The sequence below is a fragment of the Aristolochia californica genome, unplaced genomic scaffold, assembly GCF_029961685.1.
Source record: "Aristolochia californica isolate CCGP_79_NKW_82.1479 unplaced genomic scaffold, dmAriCali1.0.hap1 SCAF_11, whole genome shotgun sequence".
NCBI lineage: Eukaryota > Viridiplantae > Streptophyta > Magnoliopsida > Piperales > Aristolochiaceae > Aristolochia > Aristolochia californica.
Window position 1 is genome coordinate 7,439,794 of NW_027181782.1, and position 19,115 is coordinate 7,458,908.

General features: G+C 42.6%; 1 protein-coding gene and 1 pseudogene across 6 annotated transcripts in view; one reads left to right on the forward strand and one right to left on the reverse strand.

Moving 5' to 3' along the window:
• The window catches only part of LOC137943967 (carotene epsilon-monooxygenase, chloroplastic), a 65,171-nt gene that overhangs the window by 21,712 nt on the left and 24,344 nt on the right, over positions 1–19,115 (reverse strand). For all 6 annotated transcript variants that reach the window (XR_011110772.1, XR_011110771.1, XR_011110773.1 and 3 more), the window contains 2 exons: positions 6,294–6,434; positions 6,094–6,201 (listed from right to left, as the gene is read on the reverse strand). Coding sequence is in view for 3 of the 6 variants with exons in the window: in XM_068789422.1 (XP_068645523.1) it covers positions 6,094–6,201; positions 6,294–6,434 (249 nt within the window). In the remaining 3 variants the exon portion in view is untranslated. The remainder of the gene's footprint in view (positions 1–6,093; positions 6,202–6,293; positions 6,435–19,115) is intronic.
• LOC137944433 (pyrophosphate-energized vacuolar membrane proton pump 1-like) lies at positions 2,764–4,540 on the forward strand (annotated as a pseudogene).

A 19,115-nucleotide genomic window follows, 5' to 3' on the forward strand; every position in this document is an offset into this window, starting at 1 on the left:
TTTTAATTTTTTTGAGAGCTATGAGGAAGAGTTTAAGGAATTTTTTTTTTTTTTTTTTTTTTTACTTTATGATCTCGAACATGTGAAATCATCTTCGCGCGGGGGAGGGGGGAGATTATTTCTGCCCTAATTTCTCCCCTGAACTTAGGTTCTGGTTTTCCGCCACGGAAGGAAGGAGGTTACGGCGCCGGGGAGGGCAGGAGGTTACGGCGCCGGGGATGACAGCTGCGACGGAGGCGGTGGCGACGGCGATGGAAGCGGCAGTGACAGAAGCGGCAGCGACAGAAACAGAGGCGACGGCAAGGAGATGAAGAAATCGAACGGACGGCCACAAAGGCGGCCGGCGAGCAGCTGCGACGGCAGTAGAGACGGCCGGCGAATAGCTGCGACGGCGGTAGAGGCGGCGACAACAGCCGACAGGAGGGGCTCGGCGGTGATGAGGGGAGGAAAAAAATTTCCTCCCCTCGCTCTCAATCCCGCTCCCGATCCGGATACTGATCCGACTCACCTCAAGCCGGCTCGCTAGCCGACAAACCGAACCTGGCTTTGATCGAGTTCGGCTCGTTAAGGTAAACGAGCCAATTTCGGTGCTCGAGCTCGATAGATAACGAATCGAACCGAGCCGAGCTGACTCGGTTCAAAGCCACCCCTAGTATTCAGCACACCCTTCGTCGGAAAATCCAGAATGGGGTTCGGCATCAAATCCTTTGCCAATGGACGTCGTACGTCTTTCCGAACCGAAGAAGCAGGGAAATCCAAAGCCGAACAACGGGGAAGTGATACAACTCCGAACAGGGGAAATTCCAAAATCGTCGGCACTAGACGATTTGGGAGCGACCTCAATTCCGAAATTGGGTACAAGGGAAATCTCCGAGCAGGAACATCACGCGCAAAAAACCCGAGCAGGGCAATGGGTCCCAGAAATTCCAAACTCTAACCACTTCTGCTCATGGCAAGCAAATCTTCCGGCGACTGTTCCGACCAGGACATAAGCGGCGAAGGCCCAAAGGGCTGCTGTTCGCCACCGAAAACTGAGGAGGAGGCGCCGTCGGAAACAAGTCCGGTGGGATTTAACTTCTGGCCACCACCTCTCCGTCACAATCTCTCTCTCGGCAGTCCAGTGGGGCACCATCTTCAACGCAATTTTTAGGTCAAAACGAGTTTTTCAGGGCGTTGATGTGGCTCAAAGGGGCTGAGCAGCAGCAACGCTGCTTGAAAATTCGAGACGAAGGATCTCTGTTTTGTGATGCAGAGAAACAATGCTCAATTGAGAGAATTTCGGATTGGGGGTATGCAGTTCGAGATGAAATTTTTCGGAGGATGTCGGGATCCATAAAAAAAAAAATTTGGGGACCTCTGAATTTTTTTTTTCTGGTGGCTATGTTTTGCTGTTGATGAGCACAGTCACTATGTGTGGGTTCGTTGCTCAATTGACACGGTGAGGCTGTTTAATTTTTCTATTAACGAGACCCCCAGCAGTGTGAATGTCTCGTATATGTTTGTGCTTAATGGGATGCTCTTGCATGATAAGCATGTTAAATTTGAGAGGGCAGCATTTGCTTCTCTAGCTGTTGAGGGGCTTAATTTTTTGGGTCCTATGTCTGTAGTCATGCGTGAAGGAGATGGGAATTCAAAATATTTTGGTTTTGTTTGTCAAAGTGGTTCCATCCACTCTTGTATGCGGTAGCTTTCCGCACCTAACAGATCGGTCTTTTGGGTGTATTGGCTAGCCGTTGTCATGGTATCCGAGCTGGGCACGCCATGTCCCGTGTTCGAATCCCGTGAGAAGCGGTCAAGAATGGGCGGGGTGGGTGTTAGAGTGGTTCCGTCCACTCTTGTATGCGGTAGCTTTCCGCACCTTACAGATCGGTCTTTTGGGTGTATTGGCTAGCCGTTGTCATGGTATTAGAGCTGGGCACTCCACATCCCGCGTTCGAATCCCATGAGAGGCGATCAAGAATGGGCGGGGTGGGTGTCAGAGTGGTTCCGTCCACTCTTGTAGGCAGTAGCTTTCCGCACGTAACAGATCGGTCTGTTGGGTGTATTGGCTAACCGCTATCATGGTATCAGAGCTGGGCACGCCACGTCCCGCGTTCGAATCCCGTGAGAGGCGGTCAAGAATGGGCGGGGAAGGTGTCAGAGTGGTTTCGTCCACTCTTGTATGCGGTAGCTTTCCGCACCTAACAGATCGATCCGTTGAGTTGTATTGGCTAGCCGTTGTCATTGTTGACTTTGAGAATGCAGAAGTATGTATTAGCTTTGTTTCTATTGCTAAGAATACATGCGTGGTGAATGAATACAGCAGCAGTATGGCTGTTTCGGGTAATTTTTACAGCCGTAACAGTTCATTTAAAAAAGTTGTGTTAATTTTTTTGGATGAATTGTATGATGCTCGACCATTGTTTGTCATAATTTTTCAACCTGGTGTGCCTTTTGGTGATGAACATTTGAAGAAACTATTTGGTGGGTGTGGAAACATAACATGCGCTGTACTAATGAGAGAAGGGGATGGAAAATCCAAATGTTTTGGATTTGTTACCTTTGAGAGTAGTGTTGTATATAATGATAAGAATGCATGCGTGTTAAATGATTATTGTATTCGAGTTGAACCTAATGTTGGGTATGCGGAGAAAGAGGAATCAGTGCTGCATGTTTCTGCTATTAGAAGTGCCTCAGTTGAGAATGCAGAAATGAGGTGCAGCTCAACCAACTAGGAATTTCAGTGGACTTAAAGCAGCAACAAGTGTGAACAGTGAATCCGAGATGTCCTTCTTGGGAAAGGAGAGCAGTGCTGCACTTCAACATTCCATTGTTGTAAAATTGGCAAAACAAAATTATACATTTGACTATCATCTGCAGCCTCGAGCCTCAGGTTTCAAAGTGGCCATTCTAGGTGCTGCCGGTGGAATTGGACAGCCCCTTGCCCTTCTGTTCAAAATGTCACCTTTGGTTTCAGCTCTCCATCTTTATGCTATTGCACATGTTAAAGGTGTTGCTGCTGATCTCAGCCACTGCAATACGCCGTCTGACATCCTTGATTTTACTGGTCCTGCTGAATTAGCAAACTCATTGAAAGGAGTGGATGCTGTGTTCATCCCTTATGTGAGGAATGCCCAGAAGCATTCAGCAAGGGATATGGAATTAGAGGGACAGTTTGCTGACATGATATTCAGATTCTGCTCAGATTTTGGGAATGAAGCAACTGCTTCTAATGCAGCCAAGTACCAGAAAGTTTCTGAACAGCTTCAGCCTCAAATGGAACAAGATTTTAATATTGGATCCCCAGTCAGCGCCAATATTATCCCACATGCTGTCTCATGGTTTATGGGAGCGGCTGTTCAGGGTGACGAGTTTGATGATATAGAAGGGGATGAGGATGTAGATGATGCAGATGTTGATGCTGATCTTGTTGGAAAAGTTGAGAGACACATTCCTGAGGTTGACCCAAGAAATCCTGCTGTGATTGCTGACATTGTTGGTGATAATGTTGGAGATATTGCTGGAATGGGCTCTGATCTTTTTGGCTCGTATGCTGAAGCTTCCTGTGCTGCCCTCGTTGTGGCATCAATCTTTTTTTTTTGGTATTAACCCTGAATTGACTGCAATACTATATCCCCTCCTCATTAGTTCTTTGGGTATTGTCGTCTGTTTAATCACTACCCTCTTTGCTACTGATTTCTTTGAAATCAAAGCAGTGAAAGACATTGAACCTTCTTTGAAGAAGCAGCTCAACATTTCCACTGCTCTCATGTCTGTTGGTATTGCTATTGTTAGCTGGATTGGCCTGCCATGGTCCTTTACAATCTATAATTTTGGAGCCCAGAAGGTTGTGAAGAACTGGGAGTTGTTCTTCTGTGTTGCTGTTAGTCTGTGGGCTGGACTAGTCATTGGGCTTGTAACTGAATACTACACCAGTAATGGTTACAGCCCTGTGCAAGATGTTGCTGATTCCTGCAGGACAGGAGCTGCGACAAATGTGATCTTTGGGCTGGCTTTGGGATATAAGTCTGTTATTATTTCCATTTTTGCAATTACAGTCAGCATTTTTGTCAGTTTTAGTCTTGCTGCTATGTATGGTTTTGCAGTGGCTGCTCTTGGGATGCTGAGCACCATCACCACTGGGTTGGCAATTGATGCATATGGACCCATGAGTAACAATGCCGGAGGTATTGCTGAGATGGCGGGCATGAGCCACAGGATACATGAGAGAACCGACGCCCTTGTTGCTGCTGGAAACACTACTGCTGCTATTGGAAAGGGCTTTGCGATTGGTTCAGCCGCCTTGGTGTCTTTAGCTCTTTTTTATGCTTTTGTGAGCCGTGCAATTTCAACAGTGGATGTTTTGACACCTAAAGTCTTCATTGGGTTGACTGTGGGTGCAATGCTTCCATTCTGGTTTTCAGCCATGACCATGAACAGTGTGGTAAGTGCTGCTGAATCTTCTCAATCCCAGGGGGCTGGTCATGATGTTGTGGCTGCCATGCGGGCAGAGTGTAGGCAGTGCCATCCAGGACTGAGGGCAGGCAGAGATGCTGCTTAGGGCGATGTAGCGAGATTCGGCACGCATTCCTACATTTGACCATAAAAAAAAAAAGGTTCTAGAGTGAACGCTTCAGTTTTAGGCTTTCGGAGGGCAGACATAGCTATCGCTGATGTTAATTGGGAACAGGTGGAGACGTAGGCATACAGGCCCTACTTCCGAGCTTGGGGACACGCTCATTCTTCCGGGGGGGTGTAATGTTATGCACACAATAACATTATTATTTTAATTGTTTTTCTTTAATTTACTTTATTTATTTCAGTTTTAGGCCACAGGGGTATTTTTGAAATATTTTATTTATAGGGGTATTTTTGTAATATTTTATCTTAAACCCTAATAGGGTGAACCCTATTTAAGGGGTAAGAATAATGAGAAAAGAGAAGCATTGATTTTAGGTTAATTTTAGGTTAAACAGGCTTGGAGCTCTCCTTGACGAGTTCTAGGGTTTTCAAGCTTCCCTTTGGCTTGATCTTCGTCTTCCTCTCCATGTCTTCCTACAATTCCACATGGTATCCCTACAATAACCTGTGGCAGATCCAGGACCGTAACAACAAATCCTTGTGGCAAATCTGGGACCGTAACACACTATGATAATCAGGCTGCAATCTTCAAACTAGCAACCCTATATTCCATGAGCATACAAAATATGTAGAGGTTGATTGTCATTTCATCCGTGATGTCGTGATGAATGGAATAGTGATCACACCATATGTTAGGTCCATTGATCAGACTGGTGATATTTTCACTTAAGCTTTGGGTAAGAAAGAGTTTGGAATTTCTAATAACAAGCTGGAGCTTCTTGATATATATATATATATATGTTCCAGCTTGGGGGAGAGTGTTAAAATTTATGCAAGGTTATTTTGGTCATTTCTCATTTCTGGTATATACACCTAGAGTTGGCTATAGGTTATATGTCATATTAGGAGCCTATGGTTCAAGTTTGGTTAAATTCTGAGTTGTATTCATGAAGTTATGTGAGTTGGGGTTATAAGGGGCATTATTGTAATCTTACAAATGTAATCACTTGAGTCAATAAAAGAGATAGAGAGGCACAATTTGTAGCCTCCAACTAGTGCTGGCATTCACACACCCTATCTTCTCTCTTCTCTCTATTTTCTCTTTCTTTCTCTCTTTCTTCTCCAATTCTTGCTTTTTTCACTTTCTTAATTTTTTATTTTTCAAAAACAATAACTTATTTTTTTGTATTCCATTTTTTTTATGAATTGCGCTTTCAAAATAACTGCTTTTTAGTAGAGAAGTCATATGGCTATATAGAAAATGATGATGAATGACAAATCTTAGTGTGAATAAGGAGATCTCTTAATTGGCTCCCAAATAGACCTCAAATTTCTCTAGGATATGCAGTCAACCACAAGTACTAGAGCCCAAAACTACACTACTGGTCCAGGATCACTTAATTCAAGTAATTTCCAAAATTTTCATCCCTATCAATCATGAAACAATCATCACTTAGTTCACATTGACAAGAGCATATTGGATGGAGCGGAATAATTCATTCAGGTAGAAAGAAGAATATGAGAAGATTTTACCTGTGACGAATGGTGGATATTGTAGACTGAGATCATTATATCTTGACCAGCATTAACTTTGTAACTTCCTGGAAGCACATCAGCAGCTAGAGCTCGTCTTATCAGAACCTACAAATTAAAATTCAACAGGCTTATGAAGGAAAAAGAATACAAAGTACTTGAATACCATAAAATTCAAAGATACACAATTTGAAACTCACAGGCGGATGGGGGTATAAACGCATTGACTCGTTTATGCAACGTGTTAAGTACTTTAGCTCTTTTGTATCTTCATAAGTAGGAGCTCGTCCTTGTAGAACTTTGTCAACTTCTTCTTGTGCTCTCGACAAGCAGCCCAGATTCTACAAAGAAGGAAAACAAACAGAAATTTTTGAGAACCACAAATAATCACACAAAGACCGAAGTCATTCAATTTTAGTCATAGTTTTTTTTTTTTTAGGGGGGGGGGGGGGGTGGGGGGAATAAAGTGAGAAAATTCACTGAGAAGAGAATAAACAAGAATACAACACAAGTTCATCAAGCAGCCCAAAAATAAAAAATAGACAACTCATGTACCTGAAGAGAACAAATCACCCACAACAATATATGTAAATCAACCCCCAATGGAACTAGAGAATCTCCAATATACAAAATTCTTAACACGTGATTCGCTACAAAAGTCATCCCCTTACAAAAATAGCAGATCTTATCATAGACAGGAAGGAAATTGGGTGACGTTGTAAGCCAACTAATGACCAATGTAGAATCTCCTGTAGTGACAATGGAGGTATCTTCAAATTGTTACAGAATGCCTCGCAACTCTTCATTATAAGCATAAGAAAAAAGGAAACCCAATCTGCATCTACAAAACCATGGATATTAGTTTGTCCATGGCATTTATATAATAACCCTTGACCTAGATTTTTCTTTACTTACCTGAGTACTCTCTCCACTGCTATCCAATAAGACTGTCGAGGTTGATGCATAAATTGACTGATGACACTCATGGAATAAGATATGTTGGGTCTTGTGATTGTGAGAGAAATTAATTTTCCAACCAAATGTTGGAACCATCCAACATCAACTATATCCCCAAATTCAGCATGCAATTTACTATTTGCTTCCATTGGTGTATGAATGGGCTTACATCCAAGTATTCCATTTTTCTTTTAATAAATTGAGAACATACTTCCTCTAAGACAAGATAATGCCTTGACTAGATTGCAGAACTTCTATACACAGGAAATATTTGAGGAGCCCTAGGTCTTTGGTTTGAAATTCTTTATTTTAATTACTTTTTTGTTTGATGAATACCCTCAGTATTACTCCCAGTAATAACAATATCATCAACATAAACAGTCATAAGAATCATGTCTTTTACAGATTTTTTTGTAAATACGAAATGATCAATTAGGAGACACATCGTGTGAACCCAAGGAGAATAACCAAAATAGTAAATTTATTGAACAAAGCACGAGGGGATTGTTTCAACCCATAAATAGCCTTAATTAGGAGACACACCTTCTCCCCTTCAACCACATAACCTGGGGGGTTGGCACATATAGACCTCTTCTGATGGGTCACCATTGAAAAATGCATTTTTAACATCCAACTAATATATGACCCATTTAGCTAAAGAAACAAGAACTTAGACGGAATTCATCTTTGAAGAAAATTTTGAAATTTTATTCCTATTTAATTGATCAAATACAAGGAATATATACAGCAAGATATTGCTATTCTAAGAAATCAGGAATACAAATCTAAATTACAGCTAATAAAAATCTGATTCTAATCTTTAGAAATCAGGATACAAATATGATTCTAATCTCTAGACATCAAGAAAATATTATCTAATAATTTGCAGCTAATCTCCTATAATAAGAAATACAAATTTGCCCTTCCAATTACTGCTATTCACATAAATCTTGGGATTTCAATCAATTCCGAATTTTCAACTCTCCCTCTCAAGCTGGGGAGTAGATATTGTCCATCCCTAGCTTGCTCACAATCCTCTGAAATGCTGAACTCGTCAATCATTTAGTTAAGATGTCTGCTAATTAGCCCTCTATAGCAATGTAGGGAGTGCAAATTAATCCGCTTTCAAGTTTCACTTTTATGAAATGTTTGTCAACTTTCACATGTTTAATTCTGTCATGCTGAACTAGATTATGAACTAAGTTGATTGTAGACTTATTGTCACAATAAAGCTTCATAGGGGTCTCCCATTTAATCCTCAAGTCTTCTAGGATAACCTTGAATCATAACAACTCACAAATACCTTGTGTCATAGATCAAAACTCTGCCTCTGCACTTGATCATGCTACAACCGATTGTTTCTTAATCCTCCAGGTTACCAAATTTCCACCAAGAAAGGTACAATACCCAGATATTGTTGATCTTTTGTCAATAACAGAGCCAGCATAATCAACATCTATGTATGCTTCTAGTTCCATACTTGTGCCATACCCAGATGTTGATCTTTTGTCAGTAACAAAGCCAACATAATCAGCATCTATGTATGCTTCTAGTTCCATACTTGTGCCCTTTCTGAAGAGAATCCCTTTTCTCGAGTCGCCTTTCAAATATAGTAAGATCAGGTATACTACATGGAGATGGACATCCTTAGCATTTTGCATGAACTAACTCACCACACTCACTGCATATACAATGTCAGGCTGCGTGTGTCATAAATAGATTAGCCTCCCAATAAGTCGTTGGTACATGTCTTTGTCAGCCAGTTCTCCTTCCATAGACTCCTAGTCTATGATTTGGTTCAATAGGCATGTCTGATGGTCTACAACCGAGGTTACTTGTTTCTTCTAACAAATCAAGAATATATTTTCATTGTGAAACAAAGATTTCTTCCTTGGACCGAGTTACTTCTATTCCTAAGAAGTACTTTAATTTTTCAAGATCCTTTATTTTGAATTCTTTTGCTAAATACTTCTAAAGAGCTTCCTTTTCATCTGGATAATTCCTAGTTACTATAATATCATCCACATAAACTATTAATTCCATTATTCCCCCTCATGTTGAATACTTGATAAACAATGTATGATCATCTTGGCTCTGTTTGTACTTCATATTCAACATTGCTTTAGTAAATCTTCCAAACCATGTCCGAGGAGATGTTTGAGACCATACAAGACCTTTTTCAGTTTGTACACTTTGTTTTAACCCAGATTTATGCTAAAGACAGGTGGAATTCCTCAAAATCTCCATGTAAAAAAGTATTCTTCACATCGAACTGTTGTAAAACTGAATCATAGTTTGTTGCTAGAGATAACAACATCCTTACTATGGTCATCTTTGCCACTAGTGCAAACGTCTCTTGATAATCTACCCCATAGGTCTGTGTATATCCCTTGGTTACTAGTCTTGCTTTATACCTCTCAATGGATCCATCCAACTTATACTTCGCTATGAAGACCCATTTACACCCCACTGGTCTCTTTCCAGTTGGTAATTCTACTAGTTCCCATGTTTTATTCTTCTCCAAGGCCTCCATTTCTACTATCATTGCATGCTTCCATTCCTCTTTGCCAAGTGCCTCATATAAGGTTTGTAGGATGACTATGGTGTTTAGATGAGTTAGAAAGCTTTTGTGTGAGGATCATAATTTTTCAAAGGACACAAAATTGGATAAAGGATGTAGAGTGCACTTTCTAACATCCTTTCTTGTGGCTATGGGCAGATGCACATCAAGAACAATAGGTGATACGCCAATAGGACTTACCTCATTCCCAAGTGACAATTCGGTTTCTTGAACTTGCACAGGATTGATCACAGGCTTTATCCTTCTTGAGTAGACCAGTAGTGGCTTTGTGAGTGTAGGGTTTATTGGCCTTGATGGTTCTTCAGAAAGATTAGGAGATCATTCAATAGGCTCAGCTTCATAAATGGGTTCAGAAGTGAGTTCAGTTTCAGGAGCAGGTTCAGTATGCACAGGAGATGTTTTGATTGACATGGATGGTTCTCTCAAAAACAAACCTTTATCTTCCATAGATGATGTCTCCCCTTGAAGATAAGGGCTAGAAAAATAATTTTCTTGTTCAGCAAATGTGACATCGAGAAAAATATAAGTTTTACGAGTCGTAGGATTGTAGCACTTGTAACCTTTCTGAGTAGGTGAATATTCTATGAAGACACACTTGATATCTATAGGATTTAGCTTGCTCCGACCATGAGATTAAATATGAAATGTGAAGTTGGGTCCAAGGCCCATCCCAAAATGACTAGCCAACTTAGGAAGCCTCTTTCCCAAATAATAAACTCAAGATCTTTGTACTCACTAATCCATGTGAGACTATTCCTTAACACTCACCCCCCCCTCCTCATGTGTAGGCCCTCTTTTGTGGCTCTACAAGTGGATAATTTAGGTGTAGGTCCACATATGAGCACTTGCTCTAATACCATGTGAAGTTGGGTCCAAGGCCCATCCCAAAATGACTAGCCAACTTAGGAAGCCTCTTTTTCTAACTATTAAATTCAAGATCTTTTTACTCACTAATCCATGTGAGACTATTCCTTAACATGAACAAATGAGACACATCCGAAAACTTTAGGAGCTAGCTTAGTTGACACATTGAAATCTGAAAAATATCAAGAAAACACCTCCATTGGACTGTTAAAATCAAGGACTAGAGACAGGATACGATTTATTAGGTAAGCAGCAGTGACGACAACTCCCCCCCCCCCCCCCCCCCCCCCCCCCCACCCCAAAAAAAAAAAAAGGTTTTTGGAACATTCTTTTAAAACAAAAGAACACGAACAGAGGCTAAAAGATGACCATTTTTTCTTTCGGCAACCCCATTTTGTTGGGGTGTATCAACACATGAAGATTCATGAATAACTCCCTCTTTTTGAAAGTATGGAGACACAATTTGATTAAAGAAGTCTCTAGCATTATCTGTCCTCAACCTCTTAATTCCAACTTTGAATAGAGTTTTGACCATTGTATGAAAAATAGGAAAAATGTCGCTCACATCGGATTTTTGTTTCAACAAATAAATCCATGAACTCGAGTGCAATCATCAATGAACAAGACAAACCAATGAGCCCCTGAAACGTTGGGAACTAGAGATGGACCCCAAATGTCATAGTGAATCAAAGAAAAATGAATTCTAGTTCTTTTATTACTCAAAGGAAAGGAAACACGTCGATGTTTAGCAAATTCACAAACAACACAATGAAAATCGTTTACATTCAGTGAATACCTTTTTGGTTCGGCTTAGTGTCAGCTCTGCCTTTTTCCTCTTCCTTGATTATCTTTGCCCATACCTCTAATGTTTCCAATTATGCCCTTAGATGGTTCTAAGGAGCCCTAAGAGTTCAGTGTTGATGTTGCTGGTCACATTTGTATTTTCTGGTGCTACAAATAGCCTTCTCTGCATGCAGTACTCAGTTATAGGCTGTGGATAATGATTGAACATCATCAAAGGCCAATAATTTAGCTCTAATAGTGTCAAATTCAGGGCCTAGTCCATCTAAAAATTTAGCAATGTGTAATTGTCCATTCTGTTTTCTTATTCCCCTTTCATTCGTAGTAATGGGATGGAAATTCCTAATCTCATGTAGTATACCAACCAACACATAATAGTATGCAGTGACAAACCTCTGACATCTCTTGAGACTATATATCTTCGCATATAGCCCAAAAACACGTAACAAGTTACTTACTTGTGCATTAACAAATTCTAAGGAATTCCACATTTCCTTAATTGGGCTACAGTTCATAACCTGATTTCTTACAGCAGGATCCAAACTATTAAGTATCAAGGTCATAATCTTGACTATCTTCAGCTTCCCAATCTTCATTCAATGGGACAAGGGTACATCCCTAATGAATTTTGTCTTTTTCTTACCCTTAAATATAGAGTGACTAATCGTGACCAACTGAAGTTACCATTTGCGACTTGATTAACGGACTTGGCGGTATTAAGCTTCATGCTCAGGTGGTCGACGGATGATTTGGCTTCTTGATGACACCAGACATTTGTTTCCCTGTTTCCTCGGCCTACCATCTACTTATGGGCTGGACCAAGCCCCCCACCCCTCACCCGGCTGCCATTTCCCCCCCCCCCCCAGTTGATTGTTTGGATGCCTCCCCCTGCCAGTCACTTTAAGCTCAACTTCGATGGCAATACTCTTGGGAATCCTGGGATCGCGGCTTTCGGTGGGGTGATCTTTGATCCTAGAGGCACAGCTATTACCTCCTACTTTGGTCCTCTCAACTACAGCGGAACTCTCAAGCTTTCTCTAGTCTCTACATTTTTTAGAATCACTTCAGTGGTCCACTGAAAGGGGACTCAAAAGTGGTCATTGGATGGTGCTCCACCGCCCCCTTCCCTCAATGGCATCATTGGCATCATTTTCTTGATATTATGGATTTTGTCTCCTTTATTCCCTGCTCTTGGTCTCATGTACTAAGATCGGCCAATACAGCTGCTGACTCTTGTGCTAAATTGGGCCCCTCCTTTCAATATCTTGTTGTGAGGGGAGGCCTCTCTTGTGTATTTTCTTGCTCTCTTTTGAAATAAAATCATCACCATTTCAACAAAAAAAAAAATAGTACCATTTCCTTATGAAATTACAGACGCCTTTGAAGGAGTAAGAACCTCACCTGAATCAGCCATTATAATTCCTAAACAGCTCCAAAACAGCAAATGAAGTCAATTAGCACAGGTGCTTATTACGGTCCCCACCTTGTAGGAAAAAATTAGGGTCAACAAGCTAGAAGAACAAATCTACCCTAACATGCAATTCTTTGCAGTTGTAGGTAAATTCCCTGAAAAAATCTACAAATTTCACAATTTCCAGGGCTGACATCACCTGATCCAGAAATAGGCTGCTTTGCAAGAAAAAGTAGAAAATTCAAGTAAAGAACTCTGATTTAGGGCATAATTCCAGGTTTAAGCACTTAAGTGCACACAGCTCATGCAAAATTCCAGAAAATTAAGGTTGACACAGGTAAAGGACCCGGTGCTGGGTTCACACAGTCCAAAAAAGTGACTTTTATCACTCAGTGATCGGTCATAGGGCAGGAAGTAGTTCAGAACTACTCAATAGACAGTAAGAGCTATCAACCCAAGGGTTATGGCAAGATAGGAAGACAAAAGTTTAGATTTTTATCAACCAATCAAGGCAAATTCTAAAAAATCCTTTTTCCTGAAGTCACAGGCTTTGACTGAAAGATCTGGAGAGGACCGGAAGGCTTCAACCAAGATCTACTGCTCTAATACCATGTAAAAGAGTGAACGAGAGAGAGGGAGAAAAAAGACAAAGATATCAAAGTTCTGCAATGACTCTGTGTGGAGGTCGAGCTCGACCCCAGTGCTTTTATAGAGTTCTGAAAAACAATTAGAAAAATGCACCTAGTCAAATAAAAACACTTACACCCTTGTATCTCCTTACATATGAACAAGAGATAAAACTAAACAAATAAAATAGGATAGTGTAGCTGTTGGAGTTTGTAAGAAGTATAAAATGATGAAATTGCCCTTTCAGTAGATTTTTCTGACAATTTTAGCTAGCGTGTTTTTCATGAGAGGCCAAGCATATCAAAGTGGATTGTCACTCATTAAGGAAAAAGTGATAAGTGGTGAAATTGTTACCACATGTCATATCTGTTGATCAAGTTGAAGAATGTTTTACTAAAACTCTCCAAAAGAAAAAATTTGTTACTCTGTTAACAAGGTTGGGGTTCTCAATATGTATGTGTTGTGGACTCAATAGCACACCTAGTCACACAACGAAGGAAGCAACAACAACTCACTCAATAGGATTTATTTCTTATATTACTTTGAGTAGGATTTATTTCTTGTATTACTTTGAGTAGGATTTATTTCTTATATTGTTTTAAGTAGGAGTTATTTCTAATTACTTTTATATGTAGGGGCATTATGGGAATTATTGTAAACCTAACCCTAAAACTCCATGACGTGATCTATTTAAAGGGAAAGAATGAATGAATGAAGTAAGCTTTGAGATTTTAGAATAACCTAGTGTAAACAGGCTGAGATCACCTCTTGATCTCGAGTTTAGGGTTTACTCCAAAAATCCAACATATCCTTCACCCTCCATTGCCATCCATCTTCATCCATCTTCCATCACCAGCATCCCTAGTAAGAAGGGAAGCTTCCTGCCCCTTTTCCGAGCCCAAAGAGAAGGTCTTTCCTCCTTCTCGGCAGCAGCAGCAAGAGAGGCCTCAACTCCTCCCTTATGGAGCAGAAAAGTGAGGATCTTCATCCTCAGACCCAGAGCAGTCCTGGTGCAACGTGGGAGCTGATCACAGCAGCAAAGAAGAGGTAATAATCTATTCCAAACTCGTGTTTCAAGTTAATTCAGAAAGAAGGTTGCAATCTTAACTAGAGCAACAACAAAGAGGGCCAAACCCTCTTTGCCGTGATCAAGAAAAGAGAGCAGCTTACTCTAGCAAGCTCAGCATTGCTGTGGGGTATCCTACCTTTCACAGCAACTCGTTAGGACCATCAAAAGAGGAGCTTTCCTCCTAGCTGAGCACTGGTCAAGAGAAAGACTCACATACAGACCCTTGACATGAAGCGAGCTTTAATTCTGAGTGCTGGAGTCTCAAGTTCCACGCCGTGTTACTAGATCCATGACCCGGGACCGTAACAACGTGGTATCAGAGCAGGGTAACATGGGGGATACTCTCAACAATGAAGAAATCCAAATCAAGATACAAAAGATAGAAGATAACCTTGAAACAACACAACCAGTGCTAGGGAAGGTTTGTGGTTTGAAGAAGAGATGAGCCAAGTCATTAGCATGCTAACTGAGCTGAAGGCAGAGAGATGTCAGAGTCCAGAGGCGAGAGAGGTGGCTCAACCATGTCACAGAAGAGGGGAGCAGTGGCCTGGGCGCACTACTGTCCAAGGACCCCAGCATGGAGGCACAGTTCCAAGGTACACCAAGTTAAAGTTTCCCTCTTTCAATGGTTCAATTGATCCCTTAATTTGGTTGCATAAATGTGAAAAAAAAATTAAACCAAGGGACTACTGAATGGGATAAAGTGCAACTAGCCTCTTTCCATATGACAAATGAAGCCATGTTATGGGTTACTCAAGTAGAAAAAGAGAGACCAGGGATGAATTGGGGAGAATTTAAAAATCTATGCACAGTTAGATTTGGCCCTCCCACCAACAACAACCCCCTGGCGGAGTTAGTCCTATTGCGACAAATTGGTTCTGTGGAACAGTATCAAAAATTGTTCCAAGAAAAGTTGGCTCGTGCTGGTGAGAGGGTATTGGTTGACCAACAAGTCTCCCTATTCCCAATAGGTCTCAATGAGTATTTACAGCTAGAGGTGGAACTCCTTATGCCTACGGATTTAGCTCATGCAATGAATATGGCCCAAGCAATGGAACAACGACAACAGCTGCAGCAATGTAAGTCGGGTTGGTCGAGTGAGAGGAACACTTCCTCCATGTGGCAAGGGTGCCGCTATACTTCATCTCAGGGAGCATCTCCAGTAGCACCATCCTCCAGACACACTCCGACTACGACTCGGGTAGCCAATCCCCGCCCTGGTAATCCACTACCGAGCTTTATCAAAAAATTAACGAGTGCGGAGATGGCAGAACGGCGGTCCAAAAATCTATGTTATAACTGCGATGAGCAATATCGGGTGGGGCACCAATGTAAACGATTGTTTTGGCTCGAGGTGGCGGATTCAGAGGATCCAGAGGAGCCAGAGGATATTATCGAGGAGGAACCACCGGAGATATCCTTGCATGCTATTACTGGGCAGAAATCGCCTAACACAATGCAAGTCATGTCATCGACCGAGAATTGGTGGGACTAGTCGACTCGGGGAGTACACACAATTTTTTGAGTTTGACAGCCGCACAGCACCTCCAGCTCCAGATACACCCTCATCCGACAGCCACCGTCTCAGTGACTAATGGCGAGAAGGTCCCTAGCTATGGGATTAGTAAGGCGGTAACTTTTTCCATTGGCTCTACTTCGTTTAATGCTGAATTTTTTGTTATTCCCCTGGCTGGATTTGATATGGTATTAGGCATTAAATGGTTACAAACGTTGGGGCCCATCTGTAGGACTTTTCGGCATTCTGTAGGACTTTTCGGCTTTAACCATGAGCTTTGATTTGGCCGGGAGTCGGGTGCTCTTACAAGGCTGTCAGGTGGACAGGGCCCACCGCATGCACACTTTGCAAACTCAGGAACAACCTGACAGTACTAGTGATGGTCTGGTTGAGGAGTTCTCTGACCTCTTCTAGGAGCCTTCGGGATTGCCTCCCCTGAGGCACTGTGACCACAAGATCTGTCTAAAACCAGGATTTGAGGTAGTGGTCGTGCGACCGTACCGTTACCCACACCTTCAGAAGGACAAGATAGATCGTCAGTGCCAGGAGATGTTGAAACAGGGTTTTATTCGTCCCAGTCGCTCACCGTTCTCTTCACCCTTCTTACTTGTGAAGAAACATGATGGGACATGGAGATTCTGCGTGGATTATCGGGAGTTGAACGTTCAGACAGTAAAAGACAAGTTTTCGATTCCGGTAGCGGATGAGCTCTTGGATGAATTACTTGGATCATGGTTATTCACTAAACTCGACCTCCGTTCGGGATACCATCAGGTCCGGATGCACCCCTCTGATATCGAGAAGATGGCGTTCCGCACACATCATGGCCACTTTGAGTTCGTCATCATGCCGTTCGGGTTATCCAATGCACCCTCCACTTTTCAAGCTTTGATGAACGAGGTATTTAGCCCCTATCTTCGAAAATTTGTTCTTGTGTTTTTCAAAGATATTCTTATATATAGCAAGTCGGTTGAAGAGCACTTGGCACACTTGAGGATTCTTTTCGACTTGTTACGAGCACATCAGCTCTATTTAAAACATTCCAAGTGTTCTTTTGCAGCTTCACATGTGACTTATCTGGGACAAATTATCTCACATGAAGGGGTTACGGTGGATCCCGAGAAGATTCGAGTTATTCATGAGTGGTCGAAGCCACAGTCTTGTTCTGCATTACGGGGTTTTTTGGGTCTTGTGGGCTACTACCGCAAATTTATTCAGAACTATGGGCCGGTAGCAGCACCATTGACCAGCCTGCTCAAGAAAAATTCCTTTATTTGGAATGAGGAGGCCACCCAGTCGTTTGCGGCACTAAAATCTGCACTCGCATCCACACCAGTATTACTGCTTCCCAACTTTGACGAATTATTTGTGGTCAAGTGCGATGCTTCGGGCGTGGGCATTGGGGCCGTTTTACAGCAGCTGGGTCATCCTATTGCGTATTTTAGCAGACAGTTGGCAGTCCGCCATCACAAGCTGGCAGCCTATGAGCGCGAATTGATTAGGTTGGCCAAAGCGGTCCAACATTGGAGGCCTTATCAATGGGGCCGGGCTTTTCTCATACGCACGGATCACTATAGCCTTAAATTCTTACTGGAATAGCGTTTGACGACGTCGCCGTAGCAGCACTGGATCAGTAAGTTGTTGGGGTTTGACTTCTCGGTGGAATATCATGCGGGGAGATTGAATAAGGCGGCAGACGCCTTGTCGCGGTGTTTTGAGGATCAGCAGTCGGTCTATTCGATCAGCCAGCTGAGATTTCTCATCCTGGAATTGGTGAGAGATGCACATGCCACTGACCCTGCACTGCAGGAACTACATCAGAAGATTTCGAAAGGGACAATGAATTCGAAGTGGTCCATCCAGGATTCACTTATTTATTACAAGCAGCGGCTTTTCCTTCCACCTGAGTCCAAGTTGATTCCAGCTATTCTCTCGGCCTACCATGACAGTACACATGAGGGGATACAGAAGACCTTGCACAAAATTCGAACTGATTTTTACTGGCAATCCATGAAGCCCTCTATTGCGACTTATGTGGGCGACTGTCAGGTCTGCCAGCGCAACAAAGCCGAGCACTTGAGTCCAGCCGATCTTCTCCAGCCTTTGGCCCTTCCTACGCAGGTTTGGGCCGACATTTCGATGGATTTTGTGGAAGGTCTACCCCTGTCCTCCGGCAAATCTGAACTTTTCGTGGTGGTTGATAGATTCTCCAAGTACGGACATTTTATACCGCTGGCTCATCCTTATACAGCAACACGGGTTGCTCAAACTTTCCTGGAGCAAATAGTCCGCTTGCACGGCATTCCAGAATCCATTGTGAGTGACCGAGATGCAGTTTTCACGAGCACCTTTTGACGGGAACTTGTTCACTTGAGTGGGACTAAATTGAAGTTCTCCTCCTATCATCCGTAGACAGACGGGCAAACAGAGGTGGTGAACCACACCATCAAGATGTATCTACGGTGCTTGGTGGGTGATCGTCCGCGGCAATGGGTTCAATGGCTTCCATGGGCCGAATACTGTTACAACACTTCATTCCACTCTGCCTTGCGATCCACTCCTTTCCTGGTTCTATATGGTCGGGATCCACCTTGCCTTCTCTCGTACAACCCAGGGTCCACCCGCGTGGACGCGATTGATCAGGCACTCATGGACCGGGATCTGCTGCTACAGAATATCACAGAACGGCTACGACACGCCTAAGTTCAGATGAAGGATGTCTATGACAAAGGCCACCATGAGGTCTCTTTTGAGGTTGGGGATTATGCGTGACTACGGCTCTAGCCCTACCGTCAGCAGTCTCTTGCGGGACCTCCACGACATAAGCGCTCTCCCAGATTTCTTGGGCCGTTCCCCATTCTTCGACGTGTGGGACCAGTCGCTTATCAGCTCAAATTACCGGGACCTCCATTCCTACCACCGGTTGATATTGGCGAGGTTATTCTTACCCCTGCTGCGGTGTTACGCGCTCTGCTGACCAATGACCATTGGGAGATTTTCGTTCAGTGGACGGACACTGACCCCGACGCTGCAATATGGGAACGTGTGGACATCTTCAAACAAGTCTACCCAGCTTTTGAGCTTGAGGACAAGCTCTTTCTCCAGGGGGAGACAGATGTTGTGGACTCAATAGCACACCGAGTCACACAACGAAGGAGGCAACAACAACTCACTCAATAGGATTTATTTCTTATAT